The following is a 24,107-nucleotide window of genomic DNA, read 5'->3' on the forward strand; positions in this document are numbered from 1 at the left end:
TCCCAGACAAAGAGCTTCCTGCAAGAAGATCAGACGTATTAACCTTCATTACTTTTGAACGTCTCCCACTGGAACAGGCTTAAATCCCTTTTACATAGTGGGTAGAATAAGAAATCTGTTGTCACTGTTTTGAACAATAAAAAGTGGTTGCAAGAAGCTATGTGTGTTCCTGGTGGATCTCTAAGCTCTTTGAAAATAATTTTCACATCTTTTCCAGCAAAGTTCCAGATTCTAATACCACCCTGGGGGGATTAAGATGTTCAGAGTTTGCATCCATTTCTGCAGAGATCCCAGGGAAAACGGATTTGCTCATCCTGGCTGCAAATTTTTAAGTGAGAAGTTGAGCTGCTGCTCTGTGCTGTGCATAGGTCAACAGAACCACTCAGATTTTTAAAGAGACAGAAGAATACTGTATGCTTTTCAGGGCTGGAACAAAACGTTTTCCTGAACTAGTTCAGGAGATTTCTTGATGCCACAATTCTTCAGTACCTGGTTCTCCATGAAGGAAAGATGAGCATGTTGGTGCAACAAAACATGCAGACTACATTAAGCCTAAAGTTCTTAAAGTGCTGTATTTGTTAAGTTACTTTGTGTTAACAGTGACATAACACTTCCAGAGATCTTAATCTGATTATTTTTAAACCATCTGGTTTTATATCACAAGCTGGTATAAAGCTGGCACCAAAGGAACTAAACAGCAAGCTTCCCTACAGTCATAAGCACCTGTAAAATAATCTGTAAACTTTTAAATTGAGATTTGACAGAGGGCTTGAGCACACATAAATTTAAAGTACATAAACATTTCCTCTAGCTTACATCTGTGAAGATGAGGGAGAATAAGAATAGTGTCAATTTAGGAATACATGTGAGGAAAGATCACTCTCTGGAAATGCATATTTACTAAATATGGTGAACTCATCATGAATACTTCAACTCAACAAATATTTGCTGAATCTTCTAATACAGAGGCCAAAGAAAGCATTCTCAAATGTAAATCTGAATCTACTTAGATATAGAATCAGATGATTTGAGAACTGATGGTAAAGCTATAAAACACTATAAAACTCATCAGATGTCAGTGGGAAAGAGATAATTTTTGCCAGCTGACCTCTTCACCAGTTTCTCACACCTGGGAATTGTTTTAACCTTTTACATTTTCACTTGCTCCTATATACATTTATATATTTTGGGACCTGTGGAGTAATCTGTTTCTTTAATCTTGAGAAACCAAGCCTGCAGATGTCACATGTGGAAGCTGTATGTGATCCTGGATGTTGAGGGTTCCTGTGCTTTGACAGGTTCTGGCACCTGCCAGAAGTGAGGGTGTTCTGCCCAGTTAGTAAGAACTGATCAAAAGCAGAAACTGAGGTGGGCTCTTACAACCCTTCCACATGAAAAGTGAAGAGTAAGGCAGCAGCAAAGGTCCCCTCAGCATCATCAAATCCTCCCAAGGCAGTCACAGCACTAATCCTTCCTTCCCACTAGTGGCATTTCCAACACCACCACTCCTGCACCCAGTGCGGTTCCGCTCACTATCAACACCTTCCCATGCATTTACAAGGAGTGGGTTGGTGAGTGAGGTGGAGTAACAGGGTTCTCTCTCACAGTGTAGACCAGGAAATAGCTGGCAATTTAGCACAGATGAGTAACTCAGTAGTTTATTTAACTAGAACACACTGGAGCTGAGATAAATTTTTTTTTCTGTATTTTGAGTTCTATAACAGATAACACAAAACGACATAAACATTTAAAAATGCAAAAATAGTGCAAAATTACTTCTGTGATAATACAAGACAAATGCTGGCAACCAGCAGCATTTTAAAAACAACAATAGGAAACAGATCAGGCAAAGCACTAATTTATATAGCATGGTAGAAATGCAACTACTCTATAGGCTTTTCCAAGTAAGACAGGAGAAAGATCAGTTACATACAGTTAAACCTGTGAAAGGTAACTAAACCACAGCATTTGAAAAGAAGCCTTTTATACCAGCTTCTGGACAAAATGAAAATGTAATTTGATTTCTTGCTGAGCATATAGCACTTTTAGTATTTGTCTTGGCTTGTTGTTTGGGGTTTTTTTCTTTCTTTGTTTGTTTGTTTTTGTATTATATATTAAAACTATGTTGACAGTCACCATTCAAGAAAAAACAAAACAAAACAAAACAAAAATTGTCATAGTAGTAGGACAAAATCCAGCTCGGAGAAATGAAGTGAAGAGAAATACAGGTATTGCAATATGAACCTAAAAAAAAAGTTTAATGAAAGGCACAAAGTCCCATTGTATCAACCCCTTCAGAAAAAAAGATTTGCAAGTGTATGTCCAAAACAAGTGTACGTAACATTTGAGTTTAGGAGCTAGTGTGATATTTGATTCTTATTTTCCAGGGAACACAATAATAGTCACTCCAAAGCAGTGATTATGAGGCAACAATCTTACATATGTGTATATATTTGTATCTGCACATTGTAGTAGGTCACTGAAGTCACACTTAGAGCAACAAAACTCCTCAAAGGGCAACTACAGGTTTTCTAAGAACTCCTGAAGAATTGGGAACTAAACTTTAAAAAATATTTTACAGAGCAGTTTCATATCTGAAAAGTCATCAAAAATTACAATGAGAATTAATGAAGCTTGACTCAAATCCAGCCTTTAAATTATTTCTGTAGGAATAAAATTGTTTATTCTCCAGTCATTTGACTTGATAAGGAAAACTTGTTTGGGATTTTTTTACTGATGAATCAAACTGGCCCAGGCACTGTAACAAAGAATTAAATAGTTTATCTTTAAAAACCTGACTAGAAACAACAAAATAATTTGGAAGAATTATTAACTGTGTAAGCAAGCAGCAGGACATACATAATGTAATTCAAAAACTAAACAATTTAGTTTAATTTTTCATATGCATTAGAGGCTTATTAACCTGAACTGTCTGAAGAAGTTGATGATACATGGATTCATTTGACTGTATTTAACCCTCAAATATTCATCCAGAAACAGCTACCAATGGCAAACAGCAAAATACACAAAGTTCAGAGATTCTGAAGTATGTTACTGCCCTCTTGGGAACCTGAATGGAGGAAAACACAGAAAAAGTTTAGAGCATAGAAGAAAACAAAAGACAACTGAGAACTCTATGGCTAATATGAAGGAAAAAATATTGCTGTATTCCCACATCTGTATTCGCATTCCATTTACAAAGTTGGGGTTCAGGGCATTCAGATTAAATGTCTGAATTTTTATACAGAACAAGAAAGAATTCTCTCCATCATAAATATGTGGTATTTTGCACAGATTTATCCTCTTAGATCTGGGCATTTTAAGATTAAAGTCCTCAAAATACCACTGTCAGTTGTGGTGTTGGAAGTAGGAACTTCTGTTGCAGAAGTCTATTCACACCTTCTTAACCTTTGGCTGAGGTCAGGCAGCCAAACCACATTCTTAGCTCTACAAGGAAGTAAGAGATGGAATCTTAAGATACCATTCTTTAGCATTTGTAAATGGTCAACCATGCAATAAATTAAGTCCTAACCTGAAACAATCCCATAGCAATGGAAAATGGATAGGATAACAGAAAAAAATATTACAATAGCAACCCTTTTTGGGAGTATGTCTTAAGTATTTAGGCACCAACAACCTAATGATGTATGCAGTTCAAAGGTTATTTCTGCTACTAGATTTTGTTAGGGTATTTTCCCCCATCATAAAAGAAATTGCTTCTACATTGAAAGATTGAACATTCTCAGAATCATTTTTTTTGATGAAACACATATTTTCACTACATAGGAAAGATGATACTTTAGCCTGCTATTTCACATGAGGAAAACATTTGAAAGACAGCTTAGTTGAAATTTCTGTAGAATAGCCTTCAAATGATAACATCAATTCCTAAATGTTGGCTTGAAGGATGCACTTTTTAAATGAAACAGTCTGATAGATCTCAGCCCAAAACTGCTGAGAATTTTTTATAGAATTCCAATTGTGTGGACCTCCTACCTTACTCTTATATTCACACAACATCCTTACAGTAATAGCAGGTTTCACTTTCAGGTGAAATTCTGCTATTGTTATTTTCTGTGATGAATTTATATCTTCTCATTTGCTAAATGAGATTTGGCAACTGAAACCAAAGGTCAGTATCTCACTATAATACAGGAGCAGAACAGGAAGAGTTTTGCAGATCAGTGGCAAAAGCTTGGAAGCTTCAGTGCTGCCATTTTTAATGTCTGTTCTTCCACCAACATTTGCAATACTTCAAATCCTTGTTTTAAAACATCTTTCTGTAGTAGTATATGCTGTCCTTTGGAAGCGCTGATCTTCTGATTTATCTTAGGAAAAAAATTTGCTTTTCACAGTAGTTTTTGACCTTGAAAATTATAGGGTGACTTCCATTAATAAAGAACTAAGCATGAAAAATGTTATTAGAGTCTCTTATTAGTATTAGAATCAAATGTTCAGCTTCTTAAAATGTTAAATACTTCTCTCACGTTGCTTTATTAACACACTCCAAGAAAACATAGGAAAAAAATAGGATTTTGCTGTGATTTCCTGGACAAGTCAAGAGGCTGTGCAACTTGGCACATAAGTCATGAAAACTAACCATTATGGCAAGAAAATTGTAAAAAATGGTTTTTTTGTCATGAATTATAGAACAAAGTCCTTCCTGCTGACTACATCACTGAATTCCAATGTAAGAACTTCTCACACATAAATCTTGCTACACAGTAAATTTGAAAACTCACAAGTAATTCTCAAGTGTTCAAATGAAAACATGCACTCTGAATGCATGTATGGTAATACATAATGAAGGAATTTAGAGCCCAGCTTTTCAGAATCGAAACTGTAGGCAAGAATCCAACAGCTGAAGTTGTTTTAGCTCCATTTTTTTTTTCAATCATCAACACCAATGAAGAACCCTTACCAGTGGGATTCTTGGAAATCTTATTTTAAACACTGTATGGAAGACACTGTTTTCACTCTGGGGTTTAAAGTGTTATCTACCTCAGCTTGATGCTGTGGCATTTAATTCATAAATAAGAAAAAAAATCAGAATAAAAAAAAGGTAGAGTTCTGACCATTTGCAGAGACACCACTTCTGCTCATTAGTCCTCAGTCAAAGCACAGACTTTGGACCTGTGGATATCTATGCTGATTACCAGAACAGAACAGCTCTGAAGAAGGACCATGCCTGAACTGCCTGGCTCGAAGCAGGAGACATGAAACGCTAAACCCAGGGACAGAATATGCTGAATACCAAAGCATGAAGGCTGGAGATGGGAAACTTCTATCCATACCAGAGACTTTCTTTAGGAAAAGCAGACACCTGATATACTTGTTCACTGGAGGAAATATATCCCAATAAGGAAAGGAAGGACATGAAGTGAATCTCTCAGACAAAATTCATACTTGGCTACTTGTTACCACTTCCATTGAAGCTAAAAGCCAGGTTAAAAGACGTACAGTTTATATTTTGCATCTTTATTGCTCTGTTTTTCTACTTGCTTTGTATAATATACTTCTTTTTTTGTGCTGTGCTGTCTGTGTGACCATCTTGCTTACATCAGTATTTTCACCTGAATAAATATACTTCTATTTATCTCTGAAACAGTTAACTGTATAGGCTACTCTTTCCTGCACATTTTACTGCTGATCACTTGTGGTAGGCATTCAGTCCTTAAACCTGGTGAGCTTCTTATACTATATACTAATGCTGCATTCTTGATATTCAAAGGAATGCTCAAAGGACAAGTTTATTTTATCCTGCAAGACTATTACTGACAACCACCCACAATGTGGGTTGAAATATGTTGTCACAAAACTAAATTTACTCCATTTTCATGACAGACAATTTTGTCCTGTGATTAGATCTCAGCAACAGAAGAGCATTTAACCACTTTTCTTGTAATGATATCAAATAATATACACAGCTCCACGTTAATGGTTTTTGGTTTTAACTTCAGCTCGGATTCAAGTCAAACTCTGACGCCCAAAAAACAGGCTTATTTTAGTCTGATAGAAAAATGAGACAAAGTACAAATTTATGTCAAAATCTAAGTTCTAGTATGTACAAAATGCCTTTTTTTAACATCGTGTGTTTCACAAAAAAAGTGTGCTTTGCATCAGTTACCTCATCAATTTGCTCTAGAAGCCATTTATTTTTAGCAAAGGGATTACTTTGTAGGCAGATGATATCATCATCATCGTCCAAAAGTGCAGGAACTATTACAGATGTGATATTATTTAAATAAAAGAAAATATTTTAAATATGGAATAAACATACCCAGATGTAGTGTTTTCTTTCAATACTCCAGAACACCTTAAGTAGAAGTTTTACTTCTTTTGGCTCTCTTTAACTTTGAATAACCTTCTTCTTTCTGCTTACAAAAACAAGACAAACAGAAAAGTGCAAAAAACAATAAAGCAAATGAAGCAGGAATAGTAAGCTAAAAATTCAACTAAAAAAGTTGCTTCTGAGTGAAATGCTTAGTTGAATAATAAGTAATTAATAAAAGTTTCTGTTTTGCAATATAAATAATTTTAAGTATGTTTATAAGTCCTATATAATTAGGACCACAGCTACTTTGAAAGTACCCTTTATATGCTGATAACCATGACTTTCAAAACCAACTATCATTTCTGATGATCAGTAATGACAAAGACTTACTCTTCAGAGATGTGTTTAGCAGTGTCCCCTGTTAGCACCATTATATTTTAATTTGGGGACAGGAGGAATCAGCCTAATAAGCATCAGAGAGTCCATCCCTACCCCAATTAACAGACAAGCCTCTTTCTTATTCCTGACACACCAATGAAACTTCTTGAGACCTGTACATCCAACTCTCGAGTCCAGCAGTGGCAGCACTGCAGTGGCAATGTGGCAGTGAGAACTTGCTGTGTCCTGACACTTCCCAAAAGCAGCTTGCAGGGCTCAGGCAGGCACCTGTGCTACTCACAGCTTGCCTGGAGAGCGAGGAATGTATGGGGCACTTGTGACTCCTGGCAGTGCCCCTTCCCCATTCCAGCAGTGCTGCCAGACCAGCTACAAGCTCTCCATGCTCACAAGCCCTGGTGTGGCTGAATCATTCCCAGTGACAGGTAAAGGAATTCATTAATTCATATTGTGGTGGAAGTCCCCCCTCAATATCCAGACCCCTAGGGCTGTTATTCTTATAAACAGCTATTTTCAGTTGCTGGTTTCCTTCTCTTTGTGAGAGTGACTCTACTGCTGTAGCACTGCAGTGCTGGGCCTGGAACCAGTGACTCAGTTGTGGCCCTGTGGAAGGGCCTTTCCCAGCTGCAGTTGGATGGGGCCAGCTCAGAGCAGCTGGGCTGGCGCTTCCCACACAAACTCCTCTCTCCCCTGCTGCAGCTCGAGCTCTGGGGTATGAGCATGTTCCTGCAGCAGGCCCCTGGGGCTGCTGCACTGGCCTTTTCTGGTCTGCAGAGAGAGCACAGACTGTGTTCTTTTAATTACAGTTAAACATCCAGAATTGTCTTGTATTTGGCTTTAAAAGCATAACAACAACAAAAAAGTAATTTCTACAGAATGTTGTTAAATTCAAGTTCTTGAGGTGAAAAACTCACAGAACCACTGAGAATGCCTAGAGGTATACTGGGCAGGATAGAACTTCTCTGCAGAATCAGAAAATCTTCTTCAAAAACAGTAACATCATTAAACATTTCAGTAGCATCTTTTGCTGTAGAGAATCATTCAACATGAACTCTTCAAGTGACAGTATCATACCTGATAGTTACTATTAATTTTATCCTGGTTAAGGTTAATTTTATCCAGGGAGGTATCCAGAAATCCAGTAAGATTTCTTAGCCTGCCCATTTTAATTGGAACATACTAAAAATTTTTAAGTATCTTTTTTATCTCTTAATTCAGGTCCTTCTGGACTGGACTAAGGAGTGCATGTGTGTGTGAAGGGAGTAAGGGGGTTTACCTGTCTTCTTCTGGCACAACCTTTCTTTACAGATGCTTCCATGTTGCTCTCCATGTCTGGCAAAGTTGGTTTTGAGGTCATTGTTTCACATGTCAGATACTCGTTCCCTGCAATCATCTTAAAGTATAGAAGTTTATACCTTCATTAGAAAAACACCCCTCAACATTTTGAATAAGACCTGAACTTTTAAAATTACCTGCTTTTTTGGAAGGTGCCATCATCACACAAAGCTGAGATAACCCACCAAGTTACATTGTATAGATGAAAAGCATGATAAGACCAAGACATTTCATCCATGTACCCAATATATGGAATATCATCCTCATAAAAATTGCACTGAAATCAGGTCAACTATTTATTTAATTGAAATGCAGGGAGAATTACAGAAATATTAGGTGGTAAAGTACTTCCAGCTGTCACATAATCATAACTTTTACTCAAAACAGAGCTAACTTCAAAGATAGATCACCTTGCTTTGGGCCCCATTCAGTCAAGTTCTGAAAACCTGGAAGGCTAAGAAATCCAAAAACCTCCCTCTGCAAATTGTTCTAGTAGCTGACTAGCTGTTCTAACACTGAAGATTTTTTTCCTCATGGCCAGTGGGATTCTTTTCCTGTTGCAACTTGTGCTTTTTGTGAAACTGTAATTAAACATGTTTTTACAAAACTTCCATGTTTGTCTAACAGCACAATGCCTTACACACAACTGTTGTCAGTACTACACAATTGATGAGGTTTGAGACTTCCTTCCAGAAGGAAGGAATTATTCCATTAATATGGATTTATGTGGAGAGAGACTGAACACCAAAAAAAAATGCCATCATGTTAACCTCACACAGACTTGGATAAAATGTCTAAAACAAAGGAAGACTGATTGCTGCACCACAAAAGTCCCAGATTAAAGAAGTGTTAATTTCACAAAACACAGTAAATCATCTTCCCTTTCAGGGAAAAAAAAAAAAAAAAAAAAAAAAAAAAAAAAAAAAAGCAGCAGTGGCTGAAAACATTAAGTTATATGGTAGAATTTTAGAAAACTATCTTGAGAATGATGGTAGAACATGATGAAAGTCATGCTCTTTATTGCTTAACGTTGTTTTTGAATTTGTGAGAAGCAGTGAGAATGAGACCTGTTCTTTACTGTACCTGTTCAAAGTTAGGTTTGGAATGATGACTGGTTGTCTCAGCAGTACAGTCCTTATAGTGGCATGCTGCTCTGTTTGCTTCACTTTTGGCCATGAACACTGTATCTCTGAAGACAGATTCATGAATATTTAACCCAGCTCCTTTATTTGATCTCTTTGTTTGTTGCTGTGGCAAACTGGAATTTGTCATTTCATTGTCTAATTTACAAATTTGCAAATGCACTTCCTTTGACTGGTGTTGTTTCTCAAAAAATTGAGTAGTATTTTGACTTGCAAACTTTTTCCCCCTTCTTGCACTGGAAGTAGGAGTTTCATGTGTATTCAGACATGGACTGGTGCTTGACTTCTGAAGCACTGGCCCAACATTCTTAAGAAAGAACAGAGAATTTGCCTTTTTATGATTGACTTCACTTGGATTCCTACCTGAAGCAGAGTTTTCAGAAAAATCAGAGCTAGTAATTTGTCCACTAGACTGGGTTTTCCATCGAAATATGGGTGTACCATGTTTTGGGTATGTCTTTGTGTTCTTTACCTGAAGGGCGCTGCTGTCAGTAGGAGTTTTGACTGGCACGTCTTGAATGTGTTTGAAAACCTGAGTTATGCTGGATTTGTGCACAGAGAGCATAGAAGATGAAACACCCACACTTTTTATTGGTGAATGCCATTCAGCATTTTCCCTTTTCTTCCTATCTGTTTGACTTGTGATCTTTCCATTCATTTGCATCAACTTTCCTTTGAAAATTGGTATAATTTTGCTGACTTTTGGGGGCGTGGATTCAAAGGCTGAGTTTACAGGTGGTGCTAAAGATTTTGCCGTTGTTAACTTTGGCACGCCAGGTATTTGCTTATCGCTCATTGACTTCTCTGTTGCTTCAATGCTAACCCCTCCTGTAGTCTTACTCGAAAAACTGTGTGTTCCTGGCTCTTGGATCAAACACTCCATCCAGTGGCTATTTTCCGAACTGCACGGTGAAGGAATTCCAGGCAAAGTCGGTTTTCTTGGAGGAGCCTGCGTTAGAGATACTACACAAACCATCTCACCGTCCAATTTTGTATGCTTAGGTTTCATTTCCTGCAACACATCAAGAGCTGCTAAATTGAATAAACTGGATTTAACGGTCTGATAGTGCCACCTAATGCATCGCTATATGGTATCAACTTAATACACATCACAATACATATGCATACAATTTTGTGTTTTGGATTACAATGACTGTATTTTAAAACATTATTTAGTTGTCACTATAAATTAAGGGGTTTTATTTAATCCTCCCCGAGTTCTTTGTTTACAAAATATGGTAGAATATCGTATTTCTCAGAAGGAAAGTCTTAAAGTAATTATCTTAGTTTAGTGCTTTCCAACTGGATAATGTCTACCCCTTTTGAAGGGTTCTGGAGAGGGTTTGACTGACAGGGTTCCTCATCCCTTAAGACTTCTAAGAGCATCTGTATTCTGAGCAAAAGACAGTTTGGATGTCTATAAAAACTGCAGATGACACAGAGGACCCATTCTAGCTTTGATCACTGGAGAAACATAAACAAGAACTGCTTTCTGAAAGAGGATTATAGTATTTTAGAAACTCTGCAACTTCTGTCACTATTCTTTGTTCAGAATTAATTACTTCATTTCTTCTTTCACACACTACTACCAAAAAAATTTGAGCCTCAACCTTTGTCACAACCTCAAATTATAGGAGTTTTGATTACTTGCCTGCTTTCTATAGCCAGACATGGAGTAAATCTTACATCTTGAGTGTTTTAAAATGCTTATGTCCACACAGTCCTCTTTTTAAATAAATTGTACTACTATTACTACTGCTAGTAATAATAACAATAGAATCATGAATGGTTTGGGTTGGAAGGGACCTAACAGATCATCTAGTCCCAGCCACACTGCCATGGGCATGGACAACTTTCACCAGACCAGGTTGCTCAAGCCCCAGCCACCCTGGCCTCAAACATTTCTGGGGATGGGGAATCCACATATTTGGGCAGCCTGTTCCAGTGCCTGACCATGCTCACAGCAAAAATCTCTTCCTAATATCTAATCTAAATCTACCCTTTGTCAGTTTAAAGCCATTCCTCCTTGTCCTGTCATTACATGTCCTTGAAATACTAACAATAATAATAATGTTACTGTTGTTATTGTTGTTGTTATTACTGTTTTTATTATTATTATTATGGAGATTTGAGAAAGTTCTGGATCTCAAACTGTAAAAAAAATCTATAGAACTGCAAATACTAATAACAAATAATTAACATCAAGTCCATTTTTTATGTATTTATAATGTTAATAACTTCACAATAGCAAATACTATAGCTTGCACATTAATTTAAAGTTATAGGACTGATAGTTGGTTGTGAAAAGCATAGTTTTGTGCTCTTACTATGCTCTGAATATGATAAAGATCACTTCATACAATGAAAAAGTATGTGCCATTAATATGTTTATAAAAAAAGTCTTACATGCACTGAAGCCCTGGAGAGTTCTTTTGTAGCATAAAGTGCTTTACTTGTCATCTTTACTGGAAATCCACACAGCTGTGAAAAATTTCTCTTCATGTCAGAAAGGAAAGAGTTCACTACACTTTCTGCATCTGTTCTGGGGAAATACTGCACTGGCTGACTTCGGATGCAACTTAAAGGGTACCTGAGTAAGTGTTCAGGGATACACAACGAGTTTCTTTACATTTCTATAATTACTAATCATCCTTGTTGAGAAGAAAACATGAGTTTGTCTAAATGTTTTTTTAAAAGGTGAACAAAAGCACTGAATTCCTTATGGGCCTGAACTTCATGAAGTTAAAGGACTTCAGCACATCTATACCACACTAACCTATTAGAGCAAAGATTACTCAATATAAGAAACCTTTAGTCTAGTCTTTCCTAGCAGGAAAATTCTCTTTAAAAGCAATCTTTGTTGGCCACATTTTTACACAATTTAACTTTCTTCTACACCACTTTCTTTTACATCACATTTAAAGTGGCATTATCACATTTATGGAAGCTGTGAAGGAAATTGTTCTATTTGTCTTCCTATTATTCAATACTGGGACAGAGACTTGACTAAATTTTTTGTTTCAATTTGTCTAGTAAAACACTTCTCTACTGACTACTATGAAATTATGAAAGAAGGGAATGTGGCATACTCAAAAATGAAAAGCAGAGCTTTGCTAGAAGTGTAGGAGAGGAAATGTAATAAATATATTCTGAAAGGATACGTAAAGAACCTTTCCCCTATTGGTTTGAAGTAAACACTCAAGTATATTTTTGTCTCTTCGAGATCCTCAGGAAGAATATATCCATACTTGGATAAACCAAATACAAACAGGTATTACAAGGACAAACTCATCAGGCACAAAAAAGGGAGGGAGAAATGAGAGCAGTGTACGTGTTTCTTACCAGACTCTTCCAGTGCATCTGAAAATCCTTATATGAATGGAAAGGAGATTCTGGAGGAATTATGTGGCTGATGTTTATGATCTGACCCATTTTCATGCTGTGCACAGGTAAAGAAGGGATACTTAGAAAGGGTGTAATAAAATCTAATTGAAAATGTACTGGTCTTTCGGGAAAAAAAATCCTATTTTTGGCATTAAAAGTATTTAGAGATTATTTTTATGTTTTGAGGACTAATACCTTTAGCTCATAAGTTTATAATATAACAATAGCAATATTTCCCAAAGTATGGTAGAGAACATGACAACTACAAGTGCCATTTCTCTTCAACATTCACTAGCAATGAACAAGCATCATTACTTCTTTTATATTTAATGATGAAAAATATTAGGTAAAAATGGAGGTAGTTCATGGCAAAGGTGAAAATACTTTTTCTTTAAATTGACTTTCGACTAAAACTGTATTTGAGAAAAACTGATGCTCTTGCATACCATATAAGTAACACAAAGATTACTAAAATCAAAATAGTATTTATATGTGTAATTTATGTTTTGTTGATTATTTTTCTTATTTTCCTTAACAATGAGATAATAAAAACAACAACAACAAATACCTGAATTTAAAACAGACCATAAAACAGAAGTGTTCTTATCACTAGCATCAAATTCACAATCTGTAGGGAAAACATTCCAAGAAATGTTTATTTCTGCTGAAATGTGAACAGATTCCTACCTTGGCAAAACATAGCACCAGTTACTTAATATGGAATGTTGCTGAATAACCGTATTTTCATTGCTGTCAAACAGCTTTATGGTGTTTGCTGAAATATCAAAATCTCCCAGCTTAAAACAGAAAAGAAGGTTTATTTGCAAATAATTCTATAGCAGTACAAATATAAAATTTTCAGAAATAATTGTGTATCACCATACACTGAAACTTGATATATTATTATTCTTTCATCAGCTCTCACAAATTTGATATTCCCATCATCAAATTGCACACTATCTTCTGTTAGAGCCTACACTTCCACAAACTGTGCCAGTACAAGGTTTAAAGTTTATTGAATTCAGTGAGATTTAAACTTTATTTGAAATGGTTTAATAGGAGCATAGAACTAATTTCTCAAACTGAGAGCTGTCTCACTTCCATGCACATTTTTAAAAAGTTCAAATCAGACACCCATGCTCGGCATTCTAGTAACTGTGTGTGTCACTTTGACTAAGCATGTGCAAATGTCCAAGGAACACAATCAATGGGACATGCAGTTTCATCCTCTGAGAAGTCAAAAAACACCATACTTTTTCATAATGTCAGAATTTGACTGTAGTGGACAATCAAAGACTGAGATTTGAGAAACATCTTGTCTTTCTATAATATCTATGAGGGTTTGCATTTATTCACTGACAAGAAAATCTGGACATTTCTGTTTTAGAAAAGTATTGAAAGGATGAAACTTGTAATAAAGCCACGTCATGATCTTTTCCATCATTGGTCTGTATCATTTGGGAACTGGCTTCTTATAGATAGCTTTAATGTTTATGCTGTCCCAAGCAGGTCTCAGAAGAAATCCAATTCTCCTCTTTCAGCAAAGAAGAGCTTGGATGAGAAATATTAATTTTAGAAAAAACCAGCAAGCCTGACAAATATGCCCTGCATGTAAGGACATATTCACCACAGGTGGTACGGTTGTCAAAAAGACTAGTAAGTTGTCAACCTCAGCCATGATTTCTTAAACAGTGTATAAATTAAGCTTACAAGCAGCATAATCCTGGTTGCTCCAGTATTTTGGAAGCTGCATAGAAATTAAGCAGATTCCATAATAACTATAAAAAGAGATTTTGAACATGGTGCTGACAACTCACTTGTAGTTGCCCTGTTACTAAAAACCGTCTGTGTACTACAGTGTGACTGAAAGCTCTCTCGAAAACACTGCTAGAAGGAAATCTAGAGCCACAAAGACACATCACTGCTATATTCTGTTAGTATTTTTGAAATCTCTCTTAGCCTTGAATCTCAGCTTTACAATGCTTGCTAGAATGAATCAATATAGATACAATATGCATGTTATGCTTTCATAACCTGTGCAGATAGTCAATGAATATGGTTAATGTCTCAGTGCAATCAGAAATAAGCACTTCTATCCTCACCATGCTAACTGGAACTCACCTAACAGAAAAGAAAATTAGAAGAACAGAAGATTAATAAAACAGACACAGTCATAAGAAATATAAACATACCTTGGGGGGTGGAAGCCGAATGGAGCAAGGCTCCACACTGATGCAAAGTTGTCTCTCTGACACATTGAGGTCTATAACTAAATTAAAAAAAAAAAAAAAGCACAATGTCCTGTTTTGAATTACAGCTCATCTCTTAGGCAGAAAGCTAACCCAAATATTTATTTAAGGTAACTGTTAGTCAAAATGCTGTGCTTGAAAATCAAAAGGCTAGACTTTCTCAGCACCGAAATTAAAATTAGGTGCATTTTAACTGTGAAAAATAAGAATTACTATCATACAGTAACTCAGAAACTCAAGGCTGTCTGTGCAACTGTGTGCTTGATACTCATGTCCTTGACAAACAAACACCCATTTTCAGAGCAGATGTAGTTAATATAACCATTTGCTGCACTGAGTCATTCAGACCAGTATTTTCCATCCAGGAGCTGTCAATAGGAAAGACTAAATGAGCACGGCGAGCATTTACAGACACACCTCCAGAACTTTCACTCAGCTCTGAGTTCCTCAGCATGTATCTCTGCTACAAATTTAGGCTCCAATATCCCCAGATGTAACCTTTAACTTTTATACTGGAATAAAAATATTACTTTGTAATTTTTGCAATAGCTAGCCACCATGCTTTGTGACTTCACTTTTGTGAACAGCAAACTGGACAGTCACTATAGCTCATTTTCCTATCTATTAATATGGAACTTTCACATCACTTGCAAGATTCACAATTTAAGGCAAGTACATTTAATTGCAATAATTATAACTTTAAAATGGCAAATGTCAATCTAGGGCTGTAGATAAAAAGCATAAAAATTATTTTGTGACTAATTTTTCAGATGTTCAGTTGAGCTGACAACAATTTCAGACAGAACACCACCTGCCACAAAGTGTATTTTGACAGAAGTTATTTCAGAATGCAAACCAAAGACCCTGTACTGGTAATATCAAGATTGTGGCAGTATGAAAGTGCTTAACTTTACCTTGCTCTTTCAACTTTAACATTAACAGAATATTGTACTTACCAACAGCATTTTGCCTTCCTGAATGACACAAAAAGTCTTTCCCTTAATAAATAGAATAGACAGACATTATATTCTAAACCATATCTCTAAAGACTTTATGTGGAAAAAAAAAAGGAGAAATCACACAGTTTTGTTTGTGTCTATCACAAATGTTGAAAGGTGTGTTCCTTCTAAGGAGAGAAAATCCTCTCAATCAATTAACTTTTCACTGATTCATTAACATCTTCTACAAGAAAGAGACATATAAAAAAGTAAATTAGTGGGCAGCAATCTATACATCACTTTTTCCTCCTAATCCTCTACTTCAGCTGCTTCTCCTGAATCGGCTGATTGCATTCTGAGACCCATATGTTTTGAAGATGCTGAGAAGAGAATACTGTTGTTATTGTGGCTGGAATTAAGATAACAACATGCACACTTCTCTCAACAAATACTTGAAATTATGTATACAATTGTTCTAATTATTACAAGCTACACTGTAGTTTTTTATACTTTGGTAATTCACATTTATACTACACAGGAGTTAGCAGAGATGTCAGGCAAAGCAACTATGATCCAAAAAAGACAGAGCTTGGTAGAAGGAGAGGGTCTGACTGAAAACCAGTTCTGTTTAGAAAAGCCTACAAATCATGTGCAGAAGTGTCACTGAGAAATCCGAGAAACAGGCCAAATTTTTAGAAGACATTCTCTGTCCAACAATATTTGATTTCATCTACTACACTGCATTCAGTTGACATAAATATTTGATCTATTATAAAGATAAGGAAGAAGATGAAAAGGTGATTGGCATGTCCATTCAGAATATTAACATGAGTCATTGAACTGGGATAACAAAATGAAAGTGCAAATAAAGAAAAAAAGTAATAGGGTAAAAGAACGAAACAATTTATTATAATGAATTAAATAATTATGGAATTTAAATAATGGAAAATAAATGCTACAATAATGAACTGAAAACTAAATGCTTGATCCCTGACCCAGGTGAGTCAAATACCTTGCACCAAGAGATGACCAGCCTTGTTCCATCTGGGTGCAAGCCTGGCTGTAAGTGTGTAGGAGAGACAGGTTTGGAGAAGGGCTGGAGTAACTGTTTGCGGTGCTTCCAGCTAATAATAACAGAGACAAAAAGAAGCATACATTTTTAATAATTTAACAGATTTTTTTAAAGGCCTGAGTCAATATTTAAGCAAATACACTGCTACTTCATCTTGAAGAAAAATCCTAGTATGTGCCACACATGTTTAACTTTCATCTACTTAGCTACAAGAGGAAGGTAGCACGGTATTTGATGCAGACATTTGGATTTCACGCGCCATTGCAGTGAGGTGAACGATAGTTCCTAGAGTGCTTTCACTGGGCTGATAATAGACTTGGGGAAAAGATAATTGAACCCTCTGGAGTACTTTGCTAGATACGCAACTTCCTCCAGACAACAGGCACAACATCCAAAGCTGATATTACCTCTGCTGTCAAAGTCAAGACCAGAGACATTTTCTGGCAATCACAGGATATAAATGTAGCTTTGCTCACCCAATAGCTCTAGCCTTTCTGTCCTGCAAAGCTTTCTCTTAACCATCAGCACTAGTCAAGAAACTAACAACAGTAGGTTAAAAAGTTAACTAATACACCTCTAGAAGGATGTTTCTAATGAATCCTGCCAGGAATTGCTTGGTGTTGGAAAACCTAACATTGACAGTTTATGACCAACACATATCAACATAAAGCAGTTCACTAAGGTAAGCATATTTGAACAGTGTATGTCTTACTGATCTGCATATGCATTTGCACTTCTCGGAACAAATTAAAATACACCCAGCTGGCTGTGCAAATGAATTATGAGAGTGACTGGCTTTGGTTACAATCAGTCTTCTGACTCAACAATTTTAATGCATCCACATATGCATTAATAAACCCCATAGATGTTGCACACTAGACAATAGTAAATCACATGCATATCATACGGACTAAAAATATATCAGCTCAGGTTCCATTTCTTCTCTATGCTTTTGTTTTGTTTCCCTGAGACTGCCCTGTACAGGCTGGGTAAACCCAAAGGTGAATGGGGAGACAGTTCAGCTGCCTTAACATTCCCACTGGATGAAGGAGATGACACCAACAGGAGAGCTGCAGGTCTGTGACCCAAAGGTTGTCTCGAGGTCAGTCCTCAATGCCTCTGAGCAGGAACAGGAAGCCACTTCAGCAGAGAAATATAGAGGTATTTCTCACAAACTTCTTAAAACTTTTGAGTTTGACAAAGTATATTTATCATGCTCCAATTCACAGGACATATTTTGTCTATGGGGCAGACTTATTAACCCTGAAACTCGGCTTCTGTAGTGCAAACTATGAAAAATACTCATCTCTTGCAACAGCAATTGCAGACAAGTGTTACAGTCTAAAGAACTGTGTCACATTTCAGCACTTACAGTAGCTCTGTGTCTCTCTACATAGGCTTGACATATTCCTGATTCGTAAAATGGTATCTGAAAGTAACAATAAAAAAATAAATCAAGTGCTTGGTATTAAGAATAAATTAAATTCTAGTACAACAGTGACTTTCCCTTTGAAAACCATGCAAGGGAATAGTTAAGCCAACACTTTATCCTGTGTTTTAAAGGAGAAAACTAAAATTAGCTCAAGTGTTTGCCATACTGTAATCTCATGTCTAGCTAAAGATACACTCACAAACAAGCCAAGCAAGCCAAAGACTTCCCAAAACAAAGCTGCAGAACTCTGCACCTGCTTCTCTCTTTATGAGTTGGGTGACACTTTACCAATTTAATCCATTTCATTCCACAGACTGGTTCACCATCTGAAAAGGCCATTTAAAAAAAAAAAAAAAGGACTTAAGTTTCCCTTCTACACCACTAATGCAAAAAAATAAAAGCCTGCTTTAAATGAAATATTTTTACTTAACCTTGATCCTCAAACAAAACACTTCTTAGAGAAACATAACATGTATGCGTGACAAATACAACAGACCCTGTCCATACTCTGGTTCAGACTGACCAAGAAGCAACAGGCCTCACATCTTTGGGATGAACATGCAAGCTGAAAAGTCCCTGGCTCACCTACAAGGGAGTGAAGGTATCTTGAAAAATATTTCAAAAGGTGTTTTTGAAACCCAAAAGTACAAGATGACCAAAGTACAGAAAGAACTATCAGCATGAAGTCAAAGACATCTGTCTTGCCCATATTACTGATTAGAAGCCAACTATTTCACCCTTTAAATATTAAAATCAGGATGAGCCCAATCTGAGCACACCCTGAATGGCCAGACTGTACAACAGCTGGCCTGCATGGCAGGTGATTCTGTTGGAGCAGGGACTCCTCTGAAGTTTAGAGATTCTATACTGGAAATTAAGAGAACCTTTCTTACAAGAGGTTGAGAGACTATTTTCCTGTGATCTGCAGTGACTGAAAGCATGCTAAATTCATGCTATGAAGAATCACTAATCCATGCAGCTACTGAAATACTATAAACATTGTAGGTATAATTCAATTAGACATGAAATGTTATCAGAGTATGAGACAAAGATAGGCTACAGCCACACATATGCTCCAAAAATGAAACCCAAAAAGGAGTCCACTCTGAACCTCATGTCTCAACAGGAGGGCCCTCTTTACTCTTTTGCACCTCTGGTCTCCCTCTAGAGTTAGTCATTCTAACTCAGTTTCCCTCTTCATGTTTCTTCCATGTGTAATTATTAAGGTAAACCTTGGCATAAAACTTCCTGAACCTTGTCAGAACACTGTTAAAACTTTGCTAAATTCCATCAGACCCATCCAACTCTGTCAAATTATTATTTTACCTCAATAAAACATAGTGCTGCTTCTCTCTTTTGAGTGAGGTGCACTCTGCTCATCTGCAGCAGTCTAACTACGGATACTTATTTACACAGTGATACTGACCGCCATCACAACCGAAATTTGATTCAGTGTCCCCATAACAGGTGCAGAAAGGACTTCTTGATACAGGAATAATAATTGTCTATGAAAAAGTGAGAAAGAAAATAAAAACATTTTATTTTCTCAGCTTAAATTTATTTTCCTTACCTTTTACAAACACAGTACATTCCACCTTTATCAGTTTCAATTGGTTCAGTATAATCGGACTAGTCCAAGTTACTTGCTCTAGGTGACCCATAACAGTCTAGGACAAAGATTACAGGCCTTTGGCACACAAATGGAGTTCTCCAAAAGTGTTCCTTTTGGCAAAATTTCTCATTTCTCCCCTTTTCTTTTAAAGGGAACAACAGAATACTCGGTGAATGCCAAGAAGCCTACATCTGCTTTCCAAATAATCTTTCTGCTTAGTCTCAACCTACATGAAGCATCCCAGATTTGCAGGCAAACAGATTAATTTTGCCTGTTTATTTATTTGAAGTACGTGGATTAGTTAGTTTTAGCCTGTAAAATTTAAACCATAATAGAAATTTATTTTTTTGTTCCCCAATAGCCAGCGAGTCCCCTGCTCAAGAAAATAAAAACCCATTTTAAACATTTTTGTACCGTTTGCCACTGATAAGAATTTTGCTGATTTTATTAGAGCTAATTCTAGTACTGCTAATAAAATATTTGAATAACAACCACTAGCAGCTTTTGGAAATAAGAGCCCTCAAAACTCTTTACCTGCAAGTCTTTATCTGTGTACTCCTTGCCTCACTTTCTGGTATCTGACAACTCAGTGTTACCGTAGCAGCACAGAGTTTTTGCAGCTCAGGCAGACTGACAAAGAACAGAGACTGGTGTCTGGTGCTATTCATGGTATGTTGTTGATTGCCCCAAAGCAGAACCTGAGTCTTAAAATAAAAAAAAAATTCATTTTTTTAAGGCAGGTATTTGTTTACAGGGCTTTATACGTTATTAGGTAAATTAATAATCAATTATATTTTGATTAAGAATATAGAGAAAATATAACATAATTTGGTCAGCTAAGCCAGCTGAATATCCTTCTTTTATATGTAATGTATTATACTTGAAAAAATAATTATTTGCAAGAGCCAAAATATTCAGAGTAAAGACAAGGGCAAAAGAATACAGAGTACATGTATGATCCTTGCCATATTAACTGAGTGCATGCAGTGGAACTCAGTCATTTTGGAATTTCCTAAAAACCACTGAAAAGAACCCAAAGAACCAGAATTTCAGACTAAGAATATGATTCTTTGATGCAGTACTAACAAACATGTGAACGGGAATAACATGAATTTATATTATCCATCTTGCTGGGTGCCTGTTGTGTGCTCCTCTGCCCTGCAGCACAGGCCAGGCTCAGTGTAATGAGTTAGATTATACATGACAAAAAAACCAAATAAATCTAACATTTCATTATTTGAAGAAAAATACACCTTTTAACTGTACCACCTTTTTCAATCAAAGTATTTCAAAGAAATACAGGTAGTTAGAAAGCCAGGAACAAACACTGCTCACCAGAAAAAGCTGGTTTAATATTTTTCCCCTCTCCAAACCCTAAAACAATTTTGGGAAATGGTCTTAGTGGCTCAGTGAAGACAGCAATAAATATTTTTATCCCAAATTTTATGAATTTTCCAGGTATTCACCTGGTATTCAAATTTGTAAATTGTAATAAAACAACTATGAACTGGAAGCATATTTTGAGGAACAATGTCAAAGATACCTTTGCTGTTCTGATTTTGCTTTGCTTTCTTTACTGTGTAACACTTTAAACAGATTAACCTCTGTCATACCCAAGAAAAATCACAAGGTTTTATTACTGTCATTTAAAACTTTTACAACTGTCATTTAAAAGAAAATAATGTTTTCGTACTTCTTACCCTTAAAGGAAAACACATTTCAATTTTTTTCGGCAGTCATGAAAAGTAGGGGTTTTTTTAAACGTCAGCCAAGACTATCACTTCATCAGAGAATTCCAAAAGCTACAGCTCAAGGGAAAGCTCAATTTTAAACAAATGAGAAAAAAAAAAAAATATTGTCCTTATGCAACCATGGAAAAGAACACGAGTCCTCAGCTTTCGTAATGTTTATTGGGGATTTTTGTGGCAGAGATGTTGTAAAACACACGCTGCAACGCTCCAGTGCCCTGCTTGCTTTTTGGGGATGACTCCCCTGTGGGAACAACTTGCTGTATTAAGCCCAAGTTAAATCTTCCCAGACATCTTAAAAGCTAATGGGACAGAGTGCTTGCAAAAAGCTTCTCCCTTCAGGGGAGAGGAGAAAGAGAAAAGTAGCAGATAATACAGAACTGCCAATTAAGAAAGAACTACTGGTTATAAATCATTGGAAATAAACAACCACCCTCTGTACAAGAGGACTTTACGTGTGTGGAAGAAACTACATTGAGAATTGCTGTGGGAGAAACCTTTACAAGCCAATAATCCCAGCACGTGAACTTGAAACCATCGCTGAGCTCCTGCTAAACTGAATAGAACATCAGTCAGGGAATGGCTATCGCCGACTTTTCTGTCAGAACAGGCAACTAAACCCCAGAGCTTGGCCGCAGTATTTGCAATTTTCAATAACAACCTGGAAATCGGAATGAAGAACCTCTTCATTGAAGCTGGGCACAACACCAATCCGAGGGAGTGTAGCTACTCTTACTGTCAGGATGACTGAAAAATCGAGGCAGGATCTGAAGAAGGTGGTGGCATTCAGTGAAGTACGGAGCTGTCCTGCACTCAGGCTCAGGGTGCAGAAGTTAAGCACCAGCTTTCAGGAAGGGTGACAGGGGAAGTTTTATGCTACAAAAAAAGCCCGCAAATCCAGCCTATAATCATGCCTGAGTGTGTCCATGGGGCTATTGCTGATGAGGCACCCAAATTGTGTATGGATGTGACATAGGGATATGGGGACCCATACTGGCCTGAAATACAGACAATGCCACTGAATACATCTGAGACAAGAGCAAAGGAAACAAATTTACCTCAGCCAAAACTGAAGGGAAACAGGATGGTGACTCTCAGAAATCCGAAGCCTCACCGAGAGAAGGAGAAGGCACTGCTCCCTGTTCCCTCAGCCCAGCTGGCAGCAAAGCAGGGCAGTGTCACAGGGAAGTCTCGCTCCAAGCCCCGCGGGAGAGTTCTCCCAGCCGGGAGGTTTTGAGGAGCTGGGAGGAAGCGCCTGTGGCAGGGGTTCTCCCGCCGGGATCACCTCACAGGCTGCGCGGGAAAAGCGGCAGCCGCGCGCCCCCCGCACTTGGGCACCGCCGCCTGCCGGGATCAGGGAGGATATGTGACTTCCCGGGCAGCCCCTGCCTGTCGGGACACCGGCAGGAGAGCGCAGGGTGCTCGGGTGGTCACAGCGCCGGCCAGAGCCCCGGCACAGCCGAATTCTGTCCGGGTGTAATTCAGCCCGCTCTCGGCGCTACCTCTGCCCATGGCAAAGGCGCTTTAGCCGGGCACAGGCAGCTCTTCGCCGAACCGGGGCGCCAGCCGGCTTTAGCACAGAAGCACGAGGATAATCCAGTTTACATGTTAGGAAACAAATCTTTACTGCGAGGGTGCTGAGGCACTGAAACAGGCTGACCAGCAGGGAGCCTGAGTCACAGAGTCACAGATTATTAGGGTTTGAAGTGACCTCTGGAGATCATCTAGTCCAACCCTCCTGCCAAAGCAGGGTCACCTGATCAGGCTTCACAGGAACACGTACAGGTCGGTCTGGAATGTCTCCAGAGAGGGAGACTCCACGACCTCCCTGGGCAGCCCCGACCGGCCCATCTCTTGCCACGCTCAGTGTAAAGGTCTTCATGTTAATCTGAAACTTCTTGTATTTTAGTTTGTGGCCACTGCTCCTCGTCCTGTCTCACTGAAAAGAGTCTGACAGCTCCCGGAGTCTCTTCCCGTATGAAGTGCTGTAGGCTCCTAAACATCTTTGAGGCCCTGTGCTGTGCTGCGCCCTCTCCAGCACCTCCTTATCTTTCTTGTACTGGAAGTGGTTCAAGGCCAGGCTGGATCGGACTTCGAACTACGTTGGACTCGGGGTCCTCATAGCAGGGGAATTAGAACCAGACGACCTAAAAGGTCACTTCCAACTCAAACCATTCCAATGTGGTTCTACATTGGAAGTCAGCGATTAGCTCGTCGCAGCACACACCGGCAGCCCCGCAGCCCGCCGCTGCCAAAGGTGGCGAACGCTGGGCTGACCACCCCAGGAAGCGAACAATAGAGAAGCCGCGCGTCCGGCGCCCGGCAGCGGCAGCGGCCCGACCGTCACCAGCGGGGGCTGTCCCAGCACCGCCCCGGCCCCGCCCCCCCGCCAGCGACCGGTCACGTGGGACGGCGGAGTGGGCGGGGCACGGCGACAAAGTCCCGCCCCCGGCAGCCACGGCCGCCCCCAGGCTGCCCGTCTGCTTTGAGTGGCATTGCTCTCCGCCAATGAGAGGCCGGAGGGA

The 24,107-nt window shown here is 38.1% G+C and overlaps 1 protein-coding gene across 1 annotated transcript; it reads right to left on the reverse strand.

The window, feature by feature from the left end:
• Positions 1-1,701: 1,701 nt before the first annotated feature.
• Positions 1,702-24,014, reverse strand: C2H18orf63 (chromosome 2 C18orf63 homolog). Its single transcript, XM_058830328.1, has 15 exons — positions 22,641-24,014; positions 20,369-20,538; positions 19,649-19,727; positions 18,163-18,219; positions 16,731-16,842; positions 15,737-15,778; positions 14,724-14,800; positions 13,219-13,328; positions 12,490-12,586; positions 12,309-12,394; positions 11,554-11,737; positions 9,089-10,159; positions 7,947-8,063; positions 6,281-6,374; positions 1,702-3,070 (listed from the first exon to the last, which is right to left on the reverse strand). Exons 2-14 carry the CDS (start codon positions 20,500-20,502, stop codon positions 6,318-6,320), a joined length of 2,223 nt encoding a protein of 740 aa, XP_058686311.1. The 5' UTR covers positions 20,503-20,538; positions 22,641-24,014; the 3' UTR covers positions 1,702-3,070; positions 6,281-6,317.
• Positions 24,015-24,107: the final 93 nt, after the last annotated feature.

The sequence above is a fragment of the Poecile atricapillus genome, chromosome 2 (genome assembly GCF_030490865.1).
Source record: "Poecile atricapillus isolate bPoeAtr1 chromosome 2, bPoeAtr1.hap1, whole genome shotgun sequence".
NCBI classification, from domain to species: domain Eukaryota; kingdom Metazoa; phylum Chordata; class Aves; order Passeriformes; family Paridae; genus Poecile; species Poecile atricapillus.

Excerpts from the sequence above, each read along its gene's own strand:
- C2H18orf63 (XM_058830328.1), bottom strand. The coding sequence starts at position 20,502 with ATGAATAGCACCAGACACCAGTCTCTGTTCTTTGTCAGTCTGCCTGAG. Across the intron at positions 19,728-20,368 it reads ACACAGATAAAGACTTGCAG|ACAATTATTATTCCTGTATC; the intron begins GTAAAGAGTTTT and ends ACTTTTTCATAG. Across the intron at positions 18,220-19,648 it reads AAATTTCGGTTGTGATGGCG|ATACCATTTTACGAATCAGG; the intron begins GTCAGTATCACT and ends TGTTACTTTCAG.